At 36.2% G+C, this 20,735-nt stretch overlaps 1 protein-coding gene across 1 annotated transcript; it reads right to left on the bottom strand.

Moving 5' to 3' along the window:
* Nucleotides 1–7,043: 7,043 nt before the first annotated feature.
* Nucleotides 7,044–16,439, bottom strand: LOC137402072 (uncharacterized). The gene is made up of 5 exons (XM_068088540.1): nt 16,300–16,439; nt 13,137–13,310; nt 8,370–8,540; nt 7,943–8,100; nt 7,044–7,475 (listed from the first exon to the last, which is right to left on the bottom strand). Exons 1-5 carry the CDS (start codon nt 16,355–16,357, stop codon nt 7,323–7,325), a joined length of 714 nt encoding a protein of 237 aa, XP_067944641.1. The 5' UTR covers nt 16,358–16,439; the 3' UTR covers nt 7,044–7,322.
* Nucleotides 16,440–20,735: the final 4,296 nt, after the last annotated feature.

Genomic DNA, 20,735 nt, shown 5'->3' with positions numbered 1-20,735 from the left:
ACTAATTTGTGTATGCAGAATTCAACAATGAAGAGTTTCAGCAGCTGCCATTCCCACGTTTGTGCGAAGTTTGATAAAAATAGTGTTTTAGGATTTCTCTCCTGTCAATAAGATCCCCTCTGTAGGAGCATCAGATTTGCAACATTTTCGTATAATTATTTTGCAGTGATTCAGAATGTCAGTGAAGAAGTCAAAATTTGTCTTTTAATCTGTTTTCTAACATTCTATAATTGTCACCCGTAGATGTAAACTATATACAATTACTAGCTGTGCCACCCGGCATTGCCAGTGTAATAGAAGAGTCTTTGGACAGAAAATTGATTTGTATTTAGTATATAACAACATTTGCCATTATAACTTTCAAAGTACATATCATGAGAGAAGTGTGTCGCGTAGTCGAAATAAATTAAGAGAAAAATGAGAGAAAATTAAGAGAAAACAACTGTAAAGGTTTTAAAACTTTGTTAAACAACTGTACCTTTCAAGCTAGTAGCCTGGCATATTGCCAATGGAAAACTCCACTAAGCTAGTTAATAAGGTTAGGCTTCCAATAATGGTAAGCCATGACTTTGAGTCTGTATTGTTGTCCAGCTCATCTGTTCTAATAATAGCTATAGCCAGATTTCCAACAGATATACGACATACAGACGGACTTTGAGAAATATATATATAGATATATATAAATCTCAAGGTTCGTCTTCTCTCGTTGTCTGTTCAGATGTCTGCCTGTCCAGTTATAGTTATTAAAATCTTAGTGTTCTATAGTTTTAATCGTATAGCGTGTGCAAACGGTGCAAAAGTGCACACCAAATGAGCAGTTTTAATTATTAACTGATATTACCTTTTGCATTTGTTATTTTTGAAATTGTTTAAAAACTATTTTTTGCTACTATTACCTATGTTTTTAATTCCTAGTTTTTGAATGTGTCGTTTTAATTTTAAATGTGCCGTTACACTTTTCATTCTGGTTTTTTGTAAGGTCTGATTACCAAATCGGTAAAGGCTAATACTTTTGATGCAGAGAGTTGTATTATCTCGAGTAGAAATAGCCTCTACATTCTCTCTCCGCTTATATATATATATATATATATATATATATATATATATATATATATATACATATATATATACTAGCTGTGCTACCCGGCGTCGCCTGGGTAATAAAAAATGTTTTGAACAGAAAATTGATTATTGATTTGTATTTAACATATAACAACATTGGACATTCAAACTTTCAAACTACATATCATGAAAGAAGTGTTTTGTGTAGTTGAAATAAATTAATTAAGAGAGAAAATAAAAACAACTGTAAAGGTTTTCAAACTTTTTCAACTAACTGTAAGTTTCAAACTTCATATCATGAGGAAAACGTTTTGTGCAGGGCAACTAAATTAAAAATAAATAAAACAACTGTCAAGGTTTTCACACCACTGTAAATTTAAAATTTCACAACTTTCAACGATGTACAGTATATCTTTTAATAACGTATATAATTAGTACACAATGTTGTATAAATCGATGTACTCACATGTACTGATGTGAAGATGAAGAAGAAGCCTCCGTCTTTCGTTACACTTCCTTATATCCTCCCCCATACTGCCTTACACTAGCTAATCTACTAGCTTTACCCACTAGCTTTATCCAGCTTTATGCACTCACCGTAATTACCAAGACCACCTGTACTGCCTTGAGCTCAGACACCAATATAGCCTGAGCCTAAGAAATCCCATAATACAACATGCCCTTTCTTTTTTCTTTTTGTTTTGGGCCACTCCATCACTACCAACAAGCAGACGTAGTAACTTACCTTACTTGTGTTGCTCGTTACCTGACTCCGTTAGGGCAGTCTCCATAGGCTATGCCTCTGGCTTGTCCGACCCTGTGCCACCGTCTAAAGTACTCTTCTCGTTACTGCCAGCTCCTTGTACCGGTCCCCCTCAAGCCTATTTATACTATTGTCCCTGTATCTACTCAACTTGTCTCTCATCTCACGGGGGCTTTCTCGGCCCCTGTACCTCTCCCTACTACTATCCCTGATACCATATCGCTCATAGCTATTATCCCGACTACCTCCTGACCTCCTGCTGCTACCTCGTCTGTCGTAACCTACATCTCCTCCCTTATCCCTACAATAACGGGATACATGTCCTCGCCGTCCACAAGAAAAACATTTAATGTGGGGACAACTCCGCATCTCATGGCCACTACCTCTGCAATTATAGCAAACTTTATCTCTACTTTCTTCTTTACTGCTTGCTCTATATCTAGAGACATGCCTCTCTCTGCTATTATCTCTATACCTCCTACTGTCACTGTCCTTGTTATACTCCTGGCCTCTTGTCCCATATCTACTAGTATCATGCTCCTCACTACCATAATACCCTCTACTACTCCTAGGGCTACCCCTAGGGGAAGATTTACCTGCTGAATCAAAGCTTCTATCTCTATCATTACTCCTGTACTGCGCTCAGCTATCAAACTCTGATACCTTTGCTACTTCTCTCTTAACCTCACTTTTTAAATCAGTACTTCTACCCTCATTTCTCAGAAATCTATCCGAGTTTTTGGCCATTTGACAAGCCCTCAATGCCTCATGCAATAATGCCCAAGTAAGATTGGCATTCTTCATTAGATCTCTGCTTACTTCTCTATCTCTCAACCCGTTAACCGCCACTATAAGGGCAAACCTTACCCTATCATTATTGTTAGTCACCTCTGCATATCTGCTCAAACTCTCTACCCGTTGTAAATATTCTCTATCACTTTCTCCAAGTGCCTGCCTAACCGTCAGAAACTTATGCCCCTTTATGAACATACTCTCTTGTCTACCATAATAATCCTGCAAAACCTCCACTGCCCCTTCATAAGTAGAATTTACGCCATCTACGTTAAATCCTGCACCCCTCGATACTTCTCTACCACTGTGCCCAATAGCTCTCAATAGTGGCACTAACCTACCTCTACCTCACCTTACCTTCACCTTCGTAACCCCTTCTCTCAACAGCACTCTCCATACAAAAATTCATTTCCTCTATAAATCTCTCCCACGACCCATCACCGTGCTCACCAAACACCAGCTTCGGAAACCCACTCTCCATCTCTACCCAACACAATATATCTCTCGCCACCAATCTACTCTACCCCACTCGTATAAAACTAGTGTAATTCTCCCCTCCGTACACGTAATAAATATTTACACCTTACCAACACCGATGCTTCACCACGACAACACCTCACAACACCACCCTATCTCACGTCACCTCACCTGCACGCTCGTGTAAGGGTCTAATCAACCATTTAAACTTAACCCCGTAACCAGAAAAGTGTTCGCTAATGATAACACAAAAAGAAAAAAAATCAGAATTTTGTCAACTGCGCCATGTTGTATAAATCGATGTACTCACATGTACTGATGCGAAGATGAAGAAGAAGCCTCCGTCTTTCGTTACACTTCCTTATATCCTCCCCCATACTGCCTTACACTAGCTAATCTATTAGCTTTACCCACTAGCTTTATCCAGCTTTATGCACTCAGCGTAATTACCAAGACCACCTGTACTGCCTTGAGCTCAGACACCAATATAGCCTGAGCCTAACAAATCTCATAATACAACACATAAATCACCAAATTTTAAGTTCGAGATAAATTATTGTCGATACCGGGGGCCCAATAAATTAACCCTGACAAAAAAGACGAAGAAGCATTGCGTTGCGTATGCTTGGGTCTCAAAATATTTCTGAACAGGAGCATCGTAACTCATGGACGCAAGGCTAAAATAATTAGCACACGCATGGTGTATCTATTATATAAAAATGGATCTTATCACTATGGTGTTCTAGCTCAGTGGTAGAGTTTTTGGAGAAGAAACTTGTTGATACGTCGTGAGTTCAAATCCATCGGTAGGCGGAATTATAATATTAAGATTTCAAGTCCGACAGCCGGAATGACACACAAATCCACACCCATACTTTGAGAAATATGTATATATATATATTATAGTTTAATAGCTGTATTTTACAATAAAAGTCAAAGCACTATAATTATGTTCTATAGACCAATGAATAATAAAAAGTACCAAGAAAGCTGCAAGCGCTGTGAACATCACGAACAGTCTTACAAAACTAGCTGGGTTATTTCAAAATATCGCACATCGTAACTATTTGTTCAATATGTTGATTTCTTAGTCATTGTCCTCACCATCGGCATCCATTGCTACTGTTGCTTCAATTTTGTTTCAGTGCATGCATGGGCAAAGCTCTGCGTACGGCAGCTTTACCATGATACCGGCACATCAGTTCCCTCGGCAGCTGGATCTTTCACATCCCCATAGAGCTGCTTGCAGAATATCAGGTGGGACAATAGTGCTGGTATGACACTTCAAAGCATACTCATTGTTTTCCTTACCCATGAAAAGACCAATGAAAAGAAGGAAATGATGCAGTGGCAAGTTGTGTTGTTGCCCTGGTAAGTTGTATTGTTTTATGTTATAGGTAGCTGCTAAATAATTGGTACGATGCACGTGTTCTTTTAGCGATTGATGGCGGGGGGGGGGGAAGGTACTGGCTTGCACTAGACTTGGACACAAAAAGCCTGCACCTTACCCAGTTCATGCATTTGCCATTTTCCTGGCTGCTATCTTCCTGGCCCTAGAATCAGCATGCCTAAGTCTCACTAAGAAAATAAAGTTGCCCCGAAACATAAATTATTCTCGGAGTCCTTTTATTGCTTGCTGACAGTCGACATCTGTTTTGATGAGTTTCTTATTTCCTTATTTCTTATTTCTCTTTCCATTTTCCTAAGGACGAAACTGCATCACAGCCGGAGGGAGTGTGCAAACCTAGGAGACTTTCCCATTGGTAGATTATCTTCGAGCTTTGTAGCCATTGCACTGACATCTAATAAAACCCACACAAGCTGCCTTGTACTTCTTAGTATGAGCAATAAGCACATCAAGAATGGTATCAGCAAGTTATCCGAATGTTGAAGGAATGGCACTGGTAGACAGAGCTTAGATAAGCACCATGGCATCCACAATTATGGCCCCCACATCCTCAATAGCTTGGAGTGACAAAATTTATAGTAGTTTGACCATGACTGCCATAGATATGAACTGATCCTCTGAGAAGGTTTCTGACTCAGTTGTCTTCAGGTGACCCCGGCTTAAATATCCAAAAACTACAGTTAGAGGCACAGCTCTTTGCTTGTCCCTTTATATAAAAAGTTCCAAGTTACCATAGGTAAGTGTTGGACAATCTTCTCAATTGATTCTGTTGGGGCAAGATTGATGAATATTTTCACCACTTATGCAGTCGTGTCTCGAGCATGATGCAGATATACTCATCATAACACGTGTTATGATAGGCCATTCCTAAAGCAACTGTGTCGTGATGAAAGTGTATGAGTATACGATCTTCCTGTTTGATGGTAGCAGCATTCTTCAAGCCATCTGCATATGTAGGCAGGTGCACCGCTCGCAAATTTAGCAAAATGTTCACACACAGCCATGCTTGAACATGTCGATAGGAGTTTAAATCAGCTGTACAGTACCAGTACAAGTTGGACTACAAAACAATACACAGCACGACTTATCCATCATGTTTCCATGATGCACAAGTTGAGCCGATCCGCAAGTTATCCCCGTCATGAAAACGACATTAATCCACTAGTTAAGTGAGTTTTGCTACTTGCAGATATTTATCGAACTCATCATGCTTGCGAATGATGGAAACTGCACTTGCGAATGATGCGCATTAAAATATCGCGCAAGCTATTCCATTTTAAACATTTTCAAGCTTCAGTAGTTTTTATCTCGATTTGAGCAGTTCCGTTGCGCTAATTTTTTGAAGGTTGCTAAGCATGACAAGACTTTTGAATTACTTATCATGATCAGAGCAACTGAACAAATCATGGCTGAAGCTAATTTACAGGAGAGATGGACATACTAGAAGACACAGTTTTGACTACATGAAACACAGCTTTTCCAGTAGTTGATTTGTGTGAGTAGTACCACACTTTCTTTTTACAAATGATGCATATAGGTTCAGATGTAGGTCTTGATGTAGAGAAGTGAACAGCAGAATTAGATCTTGGAATTTTCTTTGGTGGCTCATCTTCATCTGGAAAAGGTGTATCATAAGCAGCGGGTTTCCAACTCTCTTCATGTGGCTAAATGAATGCCAGGACAACATTGACTGGGGAGATAACTACCACTTAATCAGTTAAGATCAATAAACCAGAGTGAATTCATGCATGATTTGTTCATCTGATAAACAAGGGCAAGACTAATGGTTGATGCCTGGCTGGATTAGAATTAAGATATTTTTTAAACGGAACACAAGCACCTTGATCAGTAGCCACCACTACTGGTTTTGTACAGATTGCTATGGCAGCATTCCTATCACTTTAATACTAGTTATGCCATTACATTACATAATAACTTTTTCACAGGATAATTATAAGTCACATTATTTCACCTTAGTTCATGAGCAGCTGCATATACAGCTGTACTTTGTACAGATATATATACATAACCAGATGTACATGCAGCGGTACAAAGTACAGCTGCATATATAAACAAAACATTGTATCCTCATAAACATATTTGCTCTAACATACAGCAGTCTTGTAGGTAAAACACACGTGGAGAGAGCCAATTAACCAGCTTTCTATTTTAATTTTTTTGCAATAATATTGCACTATACAATATTGCAGTATATTATACCAAAGTATTTAGTGGAGAAGTTACAGGCAGGAATTGGCTCAATAGACAGACTTAGAGCCTAATGTACTCATTCGAAAAAATTGTTAGCCAAAAAAACAAAGTGAACATTCAATCTTTTTTAACAACTCAACTATTTGACAAATGCATGACAAAACAGCTGATAACACTTGGCATGTTAGTACCTGTCAATACCTGTCAAATCTGTCAGCAGCTCTTAGTACTTGGCACAAACTGTCAATACTTATCTGTTATTATGTTATGGAGTTATCAATTTTAATAGCGTTCTAGAATGTTTGTGCTTGTTTAAAAATGAAGACATACTGACATGCATGCATCTGCACAGCCATATATTTAACAAACAGTGTGGTTTTAAAAGAATATTGTTTTTGAAAGAAATATAGAATGTGCATCAAGAATATGAGCAATGAATGGTTTGCATAAAATATCTAAGCTCTGCTCAATGAGATACATGAACTGAATATTTCTTTTCAATGAGCTTTCCCTACAATACCTAGAGTTGATAAACAGTTTAAAACTGTTATCAGACAGCAATAGAATAATAATAATAATATTAATAATAGCTAAAGGTCGATAAAAGAGCTAAAGTGCAGTACGCTCGCTGTACATTACTTGAAGTCCATCAGCTTTTGCTTCATCTTGATTGGCTAAACTTGTGCAAGCCATAGTCTGATTGGATATTACTACTACGACTTCTTTTCTCACACTTGGATCTTTTATAAGTTCTTGTGGAGACTGCAACAGTATATTAAAACTTCATTTCATCACACTACCAGCTCACAACCAGGGAGTCAGCTCACAACCAGGGAGTCAGCTCACAACTAGAGAGTCAGCACACAACCGTGGAGTCAGCACGCAACCAGGGAGTCAGCACATAACCAGGGAGTCAGCACACAACCAGACCGTCAGCACACAACCAGAGAGTCAGCACACAACCAGGGAGTCAGCACACAACCATGAATCAGCACACAACCAGAAAGGCAGCACATGGCCATAGAGTTATCGCGTTGCTAGACAGTTATCGCAGGATCAAGGAATTGTTGCACAACCTTAGAGTTAAACTAGTAGATAAACTAGTAGGCCTCTGTCAGTAGAGAGTTGTATAGTCCTTCATTCTAACAAAGAAGTTCAAAGTTGTTTCTGGAGATTTCCAAACCTGCTTAATCAAGACAGATTTTTGCATCAATTCAAAGCATACACACCGCATCGGATGCTGGAAGCATGGGGCGGGCGTCAGAGAGTTTCTCCATCGGAAACACTTGTACATCTACAGACGTTGTTAGCTCATCCAGAGCCGCTTCAACAGCATTCTTGTTAGGAAATTTTGACTCACTCTCTTGATAATTTACATTGTCAATTCCTAATAAAGAAAATATCCTTTTACAGATTGGGAAAAACTAGAAATTGTGTATTTTCGTAAGTTTGGGTTTTTAAACAAATTTAAGTTATCCTAGTTTTGATAAAAGACTACACTTGCTGGATCACTTGCATCAAGTTAGCTTATCAAATATTGAACCAAACTCAGGGTCGACACGCTGACTAGATTGTCTTGTGGCCTAATATACATGAGAAATAACATAATATGATGCACGAATCAAATTTCAATACGCGAAGCAATTGCTCTGTCACCTGCATCTATTTCAGAAAAAGAGCCATGCATTTCACGTATCCTCTCATCATCATCACTGCCTTCATCCCCATCTGCCATCCTGTTATACGAGAGCTCTTCACTTTGGCTAAAGTCATAGGGAGCCTCTTCAAAGCTTCTTAACTCCTTCCGAGTTAAAACTCTGTCTACAACTGTAAATTTTTTTTATGAATTCTGTAATATTTGTTATGATCATCCAACATCGGACGGTAAGATCTGCTTAGTTAAACCAGACTGCCATTACAGGAGAGCTGACATAAAAATTGTACAAACTACTGCATGTGTAGTAACTGTACACGCTAATGTATATAATATACACTATATATAGCAATTGTACAAACTACTGTATATATAGCAATTGTACCAACTAATATACATTATATGTAGTATTTGTTCAAACTACTGCATGTGTAGTAAGTAACTATATAGTTATCACCCACTAGAGTAATAACTACACGAGGGTTTCCGGTGCCAACAAGGAGCGTTTAGGCCACGCCCCTTTTTTGTGCTAGTCAGTCGTAGTGATTGACTAGATCAATAACATCAGCCATGATAAGGGTTAAACAAGGATCATAAATTTCCAGTTAACATAGTAATTAATGCTCATATTAAAGAAATGATGATTAGTTTATTACTCTAATATATGCTTATTATTTAAAGCAATTCAATACCTACCAGGGATCGCTAAACATATTATTGAAATGTTTACTTTTTCATATCCATTTCCATAAACATAAATATTTCCATAATTTTAGGGAAATGCATATGGAAATTTTATTTTAGAAATATGGAAATGGTATGGAAATGGAAATAATATGGAAATGAATTATGAAAATGCTATGGAAATGGAAATAATATGGAAATGAAGTAGGGAAATCCTATGGAAATGGAAATAATATGGAAATGAATTATGGAAATACTATGGAAATGAATTATGGAAATGTTATGGAAATGGACATAATATGGAAATGAATTAGGGAAATTTTATGGAAATGGAATTAATATGGAAATGAATTATGGAAATGTTATGGAAATGGAAATAATATGGAAATGAAGTAGGGAAATCCTATGGAAATGGAAATAATATGGAAATGAATTATGGAAATACTATGGAAATGAATTATGGAAATGAATTATGGAAATGGACATAATATGGAAATGAATTAAGGAAATGTTATGAAAATGGAAATAATATGGAAATGAAGTAGGGAAATCTTATGGAAATGGAAATAATATGGAAATGAATTATGGAAATACTATGGAAATGAATTATGGAAATGGACATAATATGGAAATGAATTAGGGAAATGTTATGGAAATGGAATTAATATGGAAATGAATTATGGAAATGTTATGGAAATGGAAATAATATGGAAATGAATTATGGAAATGTTATGGAAATGGAAATAATATGGAAATAAAGTAGGGAAATGTTATGGAAATGGAAATAATATGGAAATGAGTTATGGAAATGGAAATAATATGGAAATGAATTATGGAAATACTATGGAAATGAAGTAGGGAAATGTCATGGAAATGGAAATAATATGGAAATGAATTAGGGAAATGTTATGGAAATGGAATTAATATGGAAATGAATTAGGAAAATGTTATGGAAATGGAATTATTATGGAAATGAATTATGGAAATGTTATGGAAATGGAAATAATATGGAAATGAATTATGGAAATGTTATGGAAATGGAAATAATATGGAAATAAAGTAAGGAAATATTATGGAAATGGAAATAATATGGAAATGAATTATGGAAATGTTATGAAAATGGAATTGATATGGAAATAAATTATGGAAATTTTATGGAAATGGAAGTAATATGGAAATGAATTATGGAAATATTATGGAAATGAATTATGGAAATGGAAATTGTGACATACACGTAATCCGTGATACCTACATGACTTGCAAAGGCACTGAATAGATAGTGTTAAGTAAGGGAGTTAATGCAATCAGTTGCTCATAGATAAGATAGATAGTCATACTGGAGTTGTATTACATTAGTGTGATGGGAAGCTAATTGACTGCCATCAACTATGAGCTGTACTACCCGAGTTGCTCGAGTAATAAAAAAGTCTTTGAACAGAAAAATTATTTTTATGTAACATTTACCATTCTAATTTTTAAACTTCATATCATGAGAAAATATTTTTAAGCATTTCAAATGAATTAAGAGGAAAAAAACAACTGTAAAGGTTTTCAAGCTTTTTCAAACAACTACAACTTTTAAATTTCATATCATGAAAGAAGTTTTTTGTTGAAATAAATTAGGAAGAAAAATGAAACTGCAAATGTGTTTAAATGTAAATGTGAAATAATTAGCAAGTAATGGCTAAATATAATCTGTTTAGCTATGATTACAATAAAAAATTGTTTACTAAATAAAGTAATAAAAAAGTCTATTTTATTTTTTAAATAATTATAATTTATTATAATTAAGTATAACTTATTTTTATTTAACATATAACAACATTTGCCACTCTAACTTTCAAACTTTTTGCTTGCTTACATCAAGCAAAGATGTCCACTAACTAGTGGACATCTTTGCTTCAAGCTAGTCTATGTATTTGATTGATATGTTTTGAAATCTAATCTTACATGCAAGGGCTGTTTGTGGACTGTGGTGTCAATGAATCACTCTATCACCATACAATGTCAATACTTTCAGTTGATGGCAGTCGATTAGCTTGCCATCACACCAATGTAATACCACCCCAGTATGACTATCTATCTTATCTATGAGTAACTAATTACATTAACTCACTTAACACTATCTATTCAGTGCCTTTGCAAGTCAAGTAGGTATTGAATTGATTTAAATAATAAGCATATATTAGAGTAATAAACTATAATCATCATTTCTTTAATATGAGCAATAATTACTATCTTAACTGTGCAAATTCATGATCATTCTCATGGCTGATGTTATTGTTCTGTCAATCACTACGATTGACTAACACAAAAAAGGGGCGTGGCCTAAACGCTCCTTGTTGGCACCGGAAACGCTCGTGTTGTTGAATGCGCAGTTATCCCTCTAGAGAGGAGATAACTCTATGCAAGTAAATAATGAATTCCTGGCATTACACAGGTAATAAAATAAGTTTTAAATGAATTAAGTTTTAAGTTTTAAGTTATAAGAATTAAGTTATAAGAATTAAGTTATAAGAATTAAGTTTTAAGTTTTAAGAATTAAGTTGAATGTTTTAAGTTTTTTACTCCTGTGTAATTCAAACTGTACTAGCCGCAGTGCCTACTACAGCTCTATACTGATTGACGTAGTATTGTTGGCCTTGTGGGTTGAAGCATTTTCTTTCAAATATATGCACTGATTTTTCTTCTGGTATGGCTTCACACATAGTGCAAACTGCAGTGTTATACATAAAGCCATGAAATATTGGCATGTGTAATAAGTATGTACCCAAGTCAGTTGAACGGTATATTGTATTAAATAAATGCCTGTCTGAAGAACTGGAGGTTTTGAGTTCAAATCCGAGGTTTATTTTATTGCAGATAAAAATATAAAAATTCTAAAGTCTTATTTTTTAATGTGTAGAAAACTTGGAAAAAAGGTAAAAAAAATGAGCTGCAGTAAACTTGCCAGATTTAGAAATAGTAGCAACATAATATTACTAATAATATAATTATAATATAATAATATAATGTTGCTAATAATATGATTTCGCTAGTAATATAATGTTGCTAGTAATATAATATTACTCATGATAATTATTTTATGGTGATACTATAACTAATTGATTTATGTAAAAACAAGCTTTGTTACAAGATTATGTCTTTTATATGAAGAATACAATTGTCACTCAATGAAAATTGTATTTCATAAAGTGACAATGTATAAAACATAAAGCGTAGATTTCGGCCTGCACTACCTCACCCTATTGGTACATACTGGCTGCCTTTAAGTAGTACTACAACTTCACCCTATCGGTACATACTGGCTGCCTTTAAGTAGTACTACAACTTCACCCTATCGGTACATACTGGCTGACTTTAAGTAGTACTTCAACCTCACCCTATCGGTACATACTGGCTGACTTTAAGTAGTACTTCAACCTAACCCTATCGGTACATACTGGCTGCCTTTAAGTAGTACTACAACTTCACCCTATCGGTACATACTGGCTGACTTTAAGTAGTACTTCAACCTCACCCTATCGGTACATACTGGCTGACTTTAAGTAGTACTTCAACCTAACCCTATCGGTACATACTGGCTGACTTTAAGTAGTACTTCAACCTAACCCTATCGGTACATACTGGCTGACTTTAAGTAGTACTTCAACCTCACCCTATCAGTACATACTGGCTGACTTTGAGTAGTACTACAACCTAACCCTATCGGTACACACTGGCTGACTTTAAGTAGTACTTCAACCTAACCCTATCGGCACATACTGGCTGACTTTAAGTAGTACTTCAACCTCACCCTATCGGTACATACTGGCTGACTTTAAGTAGTACTACAACCTCACCCTATCGGTACATACTGGCTGACTTTGAGTAGTACTACAATCTCACCCTATCGGTACATACTGGCTGACTTTGAGTAGTACTACAATCTCACACTATCAGTACATACTGGCTGACTTTAAGTAGTACTTCAACCTCACCCGATCGGTACATACTGGCTGACATTAAGCAGTATTACAACCTCACCCTATTAGTACACTGACTGACTTCAAGTAGTACTACAACCACCAACCAATAGTACTTACAATACTTTGTACTCTTCTGCTGTCGACGCTTCTTTTTGCACCAGAAGAGAAGGGAAATTGCTAGGAGAATGCTTGTCACTCCGACAATAGGAATTATGATGATAGCTAAAATCTCAAACTTGTTGAGCCCTGAAGGAGAGTCTATAGTTGTAGATGGGGCCGTTGTGTTGGTGGCTAAAATTAATTAATTGGTTTGTCATACCTAAAACTGTTAGTCCAAGATGTCAAATTAGAATGAGCATGAGGCCCTCCAACCTGTTTGATTTATTCTCACATCTACAGCAGCAGTTTATTTACACTCTACTACAGTACTCCTTTTAATGGAGTAACCGTTTATTTAAACTCTACAATTATACTCCTTTTAATGGAGTAGCAGTTTATTTAAACTCTACAGTACTCCTTTTAATGGAGTAGCAGTTTATTTAAACTCTACAGTACTCCTTTTAATGGAGTAGCAGTTTATTTAAACTCTACAGTACTCCTTTTAATGGAGTAGCAGTTTATTTAAACTCTACAGTACTCCTTTTAATGGAGTAGCAGTTTATTTAAACTCTACAATTATACTCCTTTTAATGGAGTAGCAGTTTATTTAAACTCTACAGTACTCCTTTTAATGGAGTAGCAGTTTATTTAAACTCTACAGTACTCCTTTTAATGGAGTAGCAGTTTATTTAAACTCTACAGTACTCCTTTTAATGGAGTAGCAGTTTATTTAAACTCTACAGTACTCCTCTGATGATTGCATTTGGCTCTTTGATAAATGAGTGGAAAAAATAATCAATAATTTTGCTGCTAATTTAAATAACATAATAATATAAATAATGCTGAAATTACGGTAACAATAAACAGAATAACAAATAGCGTCTATTTAATAAAAGCATTTTTCATTTGCAACGTTTTGATGTGGGGCGCAAAAGTTTGTCATGCTTTCTGTAGTCCGCTCTGTGCAGGCCGCACAGAGGCCGCACAGAGACCGCACGAGTCACTTATAGACCAAAAGGTAAACCCTTCAAACCAAATGATGGCCCAAAGAAAACAAACAGGAAGTATCAGACATTTCAGCAAGAATGGACAGAAAAATTTGCCTTTGTGGAGAGAGCGGGCCCTGTAGTGTGTAATATGCAAGGATGAAATTGCATTGATGTAACGGTCAATTATAAAGCGACACATTGACTTGAGACTTAAGCTCTGCGGACCTCAAGGCATCAGACATGTGGGTGAATAAGCGTAAGACCCTTAGTAACGATTTGTGAAGACTTGCATAAGAGCAAGCAGAGCTGGTAAATAAACACAAATGGACAGATATAGAAAAACTTCTACACGCAGACCAGTTGATTGTCAAAAATTGGAACGCGCTACCATACAAAACACTACAGCATGCGAGTCTTGCCGTTTTGACCATGTTTGGCTATACATATGCATGCGAGCAGTCATTCTCACACATGAAGAACATTGAGACGAACCTGCGGTCACTTTTAACAAATGGAAGCTTAAATGCCTGCATAAATCTGAACAGTAATCGTGATAATAATAATAATAATAATAATAGTAATAATAATAAAGAGCCGGCTGCAATAGTGATGATGTTAATAATTAAAGAGCGCAGTCTGAAGGATAACCATGTTAAAAATAACAATGTTTGGAATAGCTATAAAGATGATAATGATCAGAGTGAGTGATCTTAGAGAACCAACAATTAACAACTACTATTAACATAGTAAACATACTATGTTAATAGTATTTGTGATAATTAACATTTTTTGAGAAAACTGTTTTTCACATTATTAGGTTTAAGCATTACAACGTTGAAGGTTGACACGCAATGAAATAAAGCGTTGCTGCTTTTAGAATTTCCGACGACACTTAAAGTTGGTTAGAAAACGTAAACGGTTATTGCTAAAACAACTATTAATGGTTGCCAAAGCATTCTCTAAATTGTATCTATGAGACCATTCAATTGTTCTATTAAATATTCAAACTTTAATACTCTTCAGGGAATTAATAGACAATAAAGAAATAGTGTAAATTGTTACAAGCTATGCTAGGCTTTTTCAATATGTAGCATATTTGTAGACCTCAGAGGTCTAAAGTGGCTCATCGAAGATTATCAGCTAAGCGTGTCAGTGTCTGCTAGAACTTATGCTGGGAAACGTTCTTAGACTGGAAACACTGAGCTCTAGAGTAGTGACACACACACACACAACCATTTGTCATTCGGGTCCAATCAGCTTTAACTTAAAAGCATAAGGAGTCTGTCAAGAAAGTCTACAAGATTCCCACATACTCGATGGACATACCTATATGTGTCAATATATAGACACATAGACATACTTATATGTGTCAATATATAGACACATAGACTCATGGACATACTTATATGTGTCAATATATAGACACATAGACTCGATGGACATACTTATATGTGTCAATCATGTCTACAAGAATTGAATTCACATTCCTTAAGTCTATGCTTATGATGCCAACAGCGATCTCACTTACACTTATTAGGCACAAACCAATGATGTCTAGAAAAATTACAGAGAGACTCAGTACACTCAGTTCAATGTTGTCCACAAAGATTTATCCTCATGATGTTTTAGATAATACATATAAATAGAATGGAATTAAGCTCAAGTTTTGGTAACAGCTGCTAGCATAGTATACTTGTATGTAAGTATACATGTTGGTAGGTATACATGTAGGTCTTTATACATGTAGGCAGGTATGCGTGTAGATAGGTATATGTGTAGATAGGTATATGTGTAGGTAGGTATACAAGTAGGTAGGTATACGTGTAGGTAGGTATACATGTAGGTAGATATATGTGTAGGTAGGTATACGTGTAGGTAAGTATACGTGTAGGTAGGTATACGTGTAGGTAGGTATACATGTAGGTAGGTATACGTGTAGGTAGGTATACGTGTAGGTAGGTATACGTGGAGGTAGGTATACGTGTAGGTAGATATATGCGTAGGTAGGTATACGTGTAGGTAGGTATACATGTAGGTAGGTATACGTGTAGGTAGGTATACGTGTAGGTAAGTATACGTGTAGGTAGGTATATGTGTAGGTAGGTATAAATGTTGGTAGGTATACACCTAGGTAGGTATACAAGTAGAATCAATCATACAAGCTTTGAATAAGATGAATACACTGAACTTACCAGCCGCTGGAAGAAATGTTACAAGGCAGAGGTAGCAAATTGAGCGCACCGCTGCCATTGCCAAAGTCAGCAATTAGTGTTACCTAGCCCATTTCTTTCTTACTGCAACAAACACGGACGACTGATAAATCTTGTTTTGCGGAGGGCATCTGACTCTGGCAGTATTGATACTAGCCGATGCAGCGTACCAGCTTGAATGCTTTGTTTCAGCACAATGACTCTAGTATTGGCTCTTTATAGCTGTTTGTGTTACTATTAAGCATAATGTTCTTTGTGTAAACACACTTGAGCCATTCTCATTCGGATTACTCACCTCTGTACTATAGAAAAGCAGATGAGAGAAATTAATATTAGTGATACATCTATGGAGGTGCTATACTAGAGACACAAGTATAGAGGTGCAATATTACAGATACATCTATTAATAGAGGTGCTATATTAGAGATACATCTATAGAGGTGTTATATTAACAATAATTGTGTGGGAATCTAACGAAAGCATATTATTCTGTTTAATTAATTATCATACTATGGAAAATTGTTAACCTTCGCACCACTTTTTGTATTGAGTATAAAGCAGAATTTTGTTTGTTAAGAGTCAATAGCTTTGCGTTGTAACCTATTGAAATATCAGCAAGATCTTTTACTATGGTAATGTGTATGCTATATGTATAAGCAATGTCACCTCTAAGACTACACCATACTGCCTCTAGTACTATACCATATTAACTCTAGAGCTATACCATATTAACTCTAGTACTATACCATATTACCTATAGTACTATACCATATTACCTCTAGAGCTATACCATATTACCTCTAGTACTATACCATATTACCTCTAGTACTATACCATATTAACTCTAGTACTATACCATATTAACTCTAGAGCTATACCATATTAACTCTAGTACTATACCATATTACCTCTAGTACTATACCATATTACCTCTAGTACTATACCATATTACCTCTATTACTATACCATATTACCTCTAGTACTATACCATATTACCTCTAGTACTGTACTATATCACTTCTAGGACTAAATCATATCACCTCCAGTACTATCCCATATTACCTCTAGTACTATACCATATCACCTCCAGTACTATCCCATATCACCTCCAGTACTATCCCATATCACCAGAAAACTTGATTGATACAAGTTTATTTAAAATTTGTTTATTTAAACAAATTTTAATTAAAGTTTTACCAATAAAATTTTCTAATATACGCTTGAAGCGGCTGAAGTTATGTAAAACATTCTTTTTTGAAAACTTCTCACTGATTGGCTCACTGAGTTCAGGAGTTCACCTGATTGGCTCAGGGACTCCATAGGTAGAGTTAGCCCAGCGTACTTGTATGTAACAATCTGGCCAATTGGTTATTTACAGACAAAGCTTAACCAAGGTTCATTTTGTTTTCCATTTTGCACCTCAAAAAAGCCTTTATTACGAACTTTGGTCAAATCATCCTCTTCTATATTTTAATGTCGGCACTTTTCTACACTTTAATGTTAGTTGCTGCTCAGTTAGTCGTGAAGAAGGCCTGTAATTGGTCAACCATTGTAGAATTGGTGAAATTCAAAGGCAGATGTTACATCGCATTCCATGCACAAGATCCATGGTGGCTACAGCTGTGCTAAACACACACTGTTCACAGACTACAAAGTTATCATGCAACCAGATGAAAAATGTTGGCGTCACACACTAAGTTCAAGTGTTTACTTACATGTTGCATCGACTTGAGTTGAGTTGACTTGAGTTGAAGAAAGTTTAGAAACAGAATAAGAAACACAATAGACTACGAGTAAAGTGGGAAAGTAACAAAGATTGTACTAGCTGCATGAAGTAGCGACGGACAGAAAATGAGATAAGAGATGCAGCCTATATATGACCTCCGTTGTCCTACTGATAGCAAATATGCTACCTTTGAGTAGTTGATAATATTTATCGATCCAAAGCCAAAGGCCTCTGTCAATAGCTCTGATGTTGATATGCATTTGTTATAAAACTCGCTCACAATAAAACAAATGTCAATCTTTGCTGTTTTCAATCAATAAAGGATCCCTTTGAATTTTGTGGCATCATGGATATACATATGATGAACCTTGAATGGTAACTAACAATTGTATGTAGCAGTACGTCGAAGCATTGGTGACCGACTGCTGCACTTTTAGTCACAACCATGCCAATTCTTTATCGCTGACGCAGTATTCTAAACCTGTTTTATCTCTAAGCCTGCGGACCATTTGGTTTGCGGAACTCAAGAAAAATGGGTGTCGAAAATAATATAGCCACGTTACATTCCAACTGGGTCAAAGTCACTAGCCTATCATCATTATTGGCTAATGTGTAGGCTTCGATTGTAAGAAATGTTTAGGAATGTGTAGAACAGTGGAGTATGTGAAGTGAGCAAGGCCATCTAAGACATAAACATGGAACTTAATTAAAGAAAACTTTGCAGGTGTATGAATCTTTTCTTCTAATCATGAAATATTGATTCATATTTGTATACATTCTAGAAATGTAATAACTCATTTGAGTAGCTCTCTGTCTATTACCATGAGCCCGAGTAAAGGAATAGCAGATATAACTGTTTAACTTTTTTGCAGTGTCAGCTTTCTATTAAGTGTTGCCGATAGCAGCTATTTCACTTGTCATCATGCCTAATTTAGGAATGCTCTTTTACAATTTAGTGTTTACAGTGCAAACTTGGGTGAAAGAGTACGATCGGCCCCCAAGGGCAGCACCTGTACGTATCATGCTATCTACTAGCCTCATAGACATGATGGTCATTGAAAAGATATCAAGTCGTACAAATGCAAGCCAAATATTTTTTGCCAATAAATTGCTAGAATATGACAGACAAAAGCATAATTCTTAGGAGGTTACCTTTATATCTATGATATTGTTGATATGGTATTGAAATTGCTGCGGTATAAATGGGGTAGTGAGTTTTCATCATTAACTAAAACGTGTTAACGTGATAAACATGTAAAAGGCTTAACCTTACTCTGATTTGATACAATGGTATTACCATAGCCCTACTCTGATTTGATACAATGCTATTACGATGGCCCTACTCTGATTTGATACAATGGTATTACCATGGCGATACGCTGATTCGATACAATGGTATTACCATAGCCCTACTCCGATTTGATACAGTGGTATTACCAAGGCCCTACTCTGATTTGATCCAATGGTATTATGATAGCCCTACTCTGATTTGATACAATGGTATTATCATGGCACGACTCTGATTTGATGCAGTGGTATTACCATAACACCTACTCTGATACTGTGGTATTACCATGGCCCTACTCTGATTTGATACAATGATATTACCATGGCCCTACTCTGATTTGATACAATGGTATTATCATGGCACGACTCTGATTAGATGCAATGGTATTATCACAGCCCTACTCTGATTTGATACAATGGTATTATCATGGCACGACTCTGATTTAATACAATGGTATTACCATAGCCCTACTCCGATTTGATGCAATGGTATTATCACAGCCCTACTCTGATTTGATACAATGGTATTATCATAGCCCTACTCTGATTTGATGCAATGGTATTATCACAGCCCTACTCTGATTTGATGCAATGGTATTATCACAGCCTTACTCTGATTTGATACAATGGTATTACCAAGACCCTACTCTGATTTGATGCAATGGTATCATCACAGCCCTACTCTGATTTGATACATTGGTATTACCATAGCCCCACTCTGATTTGATGCAATGGCATTATCACAGCCCTACTCTGATTTGATACAATGGTATTATCATAGCCCTACTCTGATTTGATGCAATGGTATTATCACAGCCCTAGTCTGATTTGATGCAATGGCATTATCACAGCCCTACTCTGATTTGATACAATGGTATTATCATAGCCCTACTCTGATTTGATGCAATGGTATTATCACAGCCCTAGTCTGATTTGATGCAATGGCATTATCACAGCCCTACTCTGATTTGATACAATGGTATTATCATAGCCCTACTCTGATTTGATGCAATGGTATTATCACAGCCCTAGTCTGATTTGATACAATGGTATTATCATGGCACGACTCTGAATTGATCCAATGGTATTATCATAGCCCTACTCTGATTTGATAAAATGGTATTACCAAGGCCTTACCCTGATTTGATACAGTGGTATTACCATAGCCCTACTCTGATTTGATACAGTGGTATTACCAAGGCCCAACTCTGATTTGATAAAACGGTATTACCATGGGCCTACTCTTATTTGATACAATTGTATTACCATGGGCCTACTCTGATTTGATACAATGGTTTTACCATGGCCCTACTCTGATTTGATACAATGGTATTATCATGGCCCTACTCTGATTTGATCCAATGGTATTACCAAAGCCCTACTCTGATTTGATACAATGGTATTA

Source organism: Watersipora subatra, chromosome 8 (genome assembly GCF_963576615.1).
Source record: "Watersipora subatra chromosome 8, tzWatSuba1.1, whole genome shotgun sequence".
Taxonomy (NCBI): domain Eukaryota; kingdom Metazoa; phylum Bryozoa; class Gymnolaemata; order Cheilostomatida; family Watersiporidae; genus Watersipora; species Watersipora subatra.
This window is presented reverse-complemented; position numbering and strand designations above follow the sequence as displayed.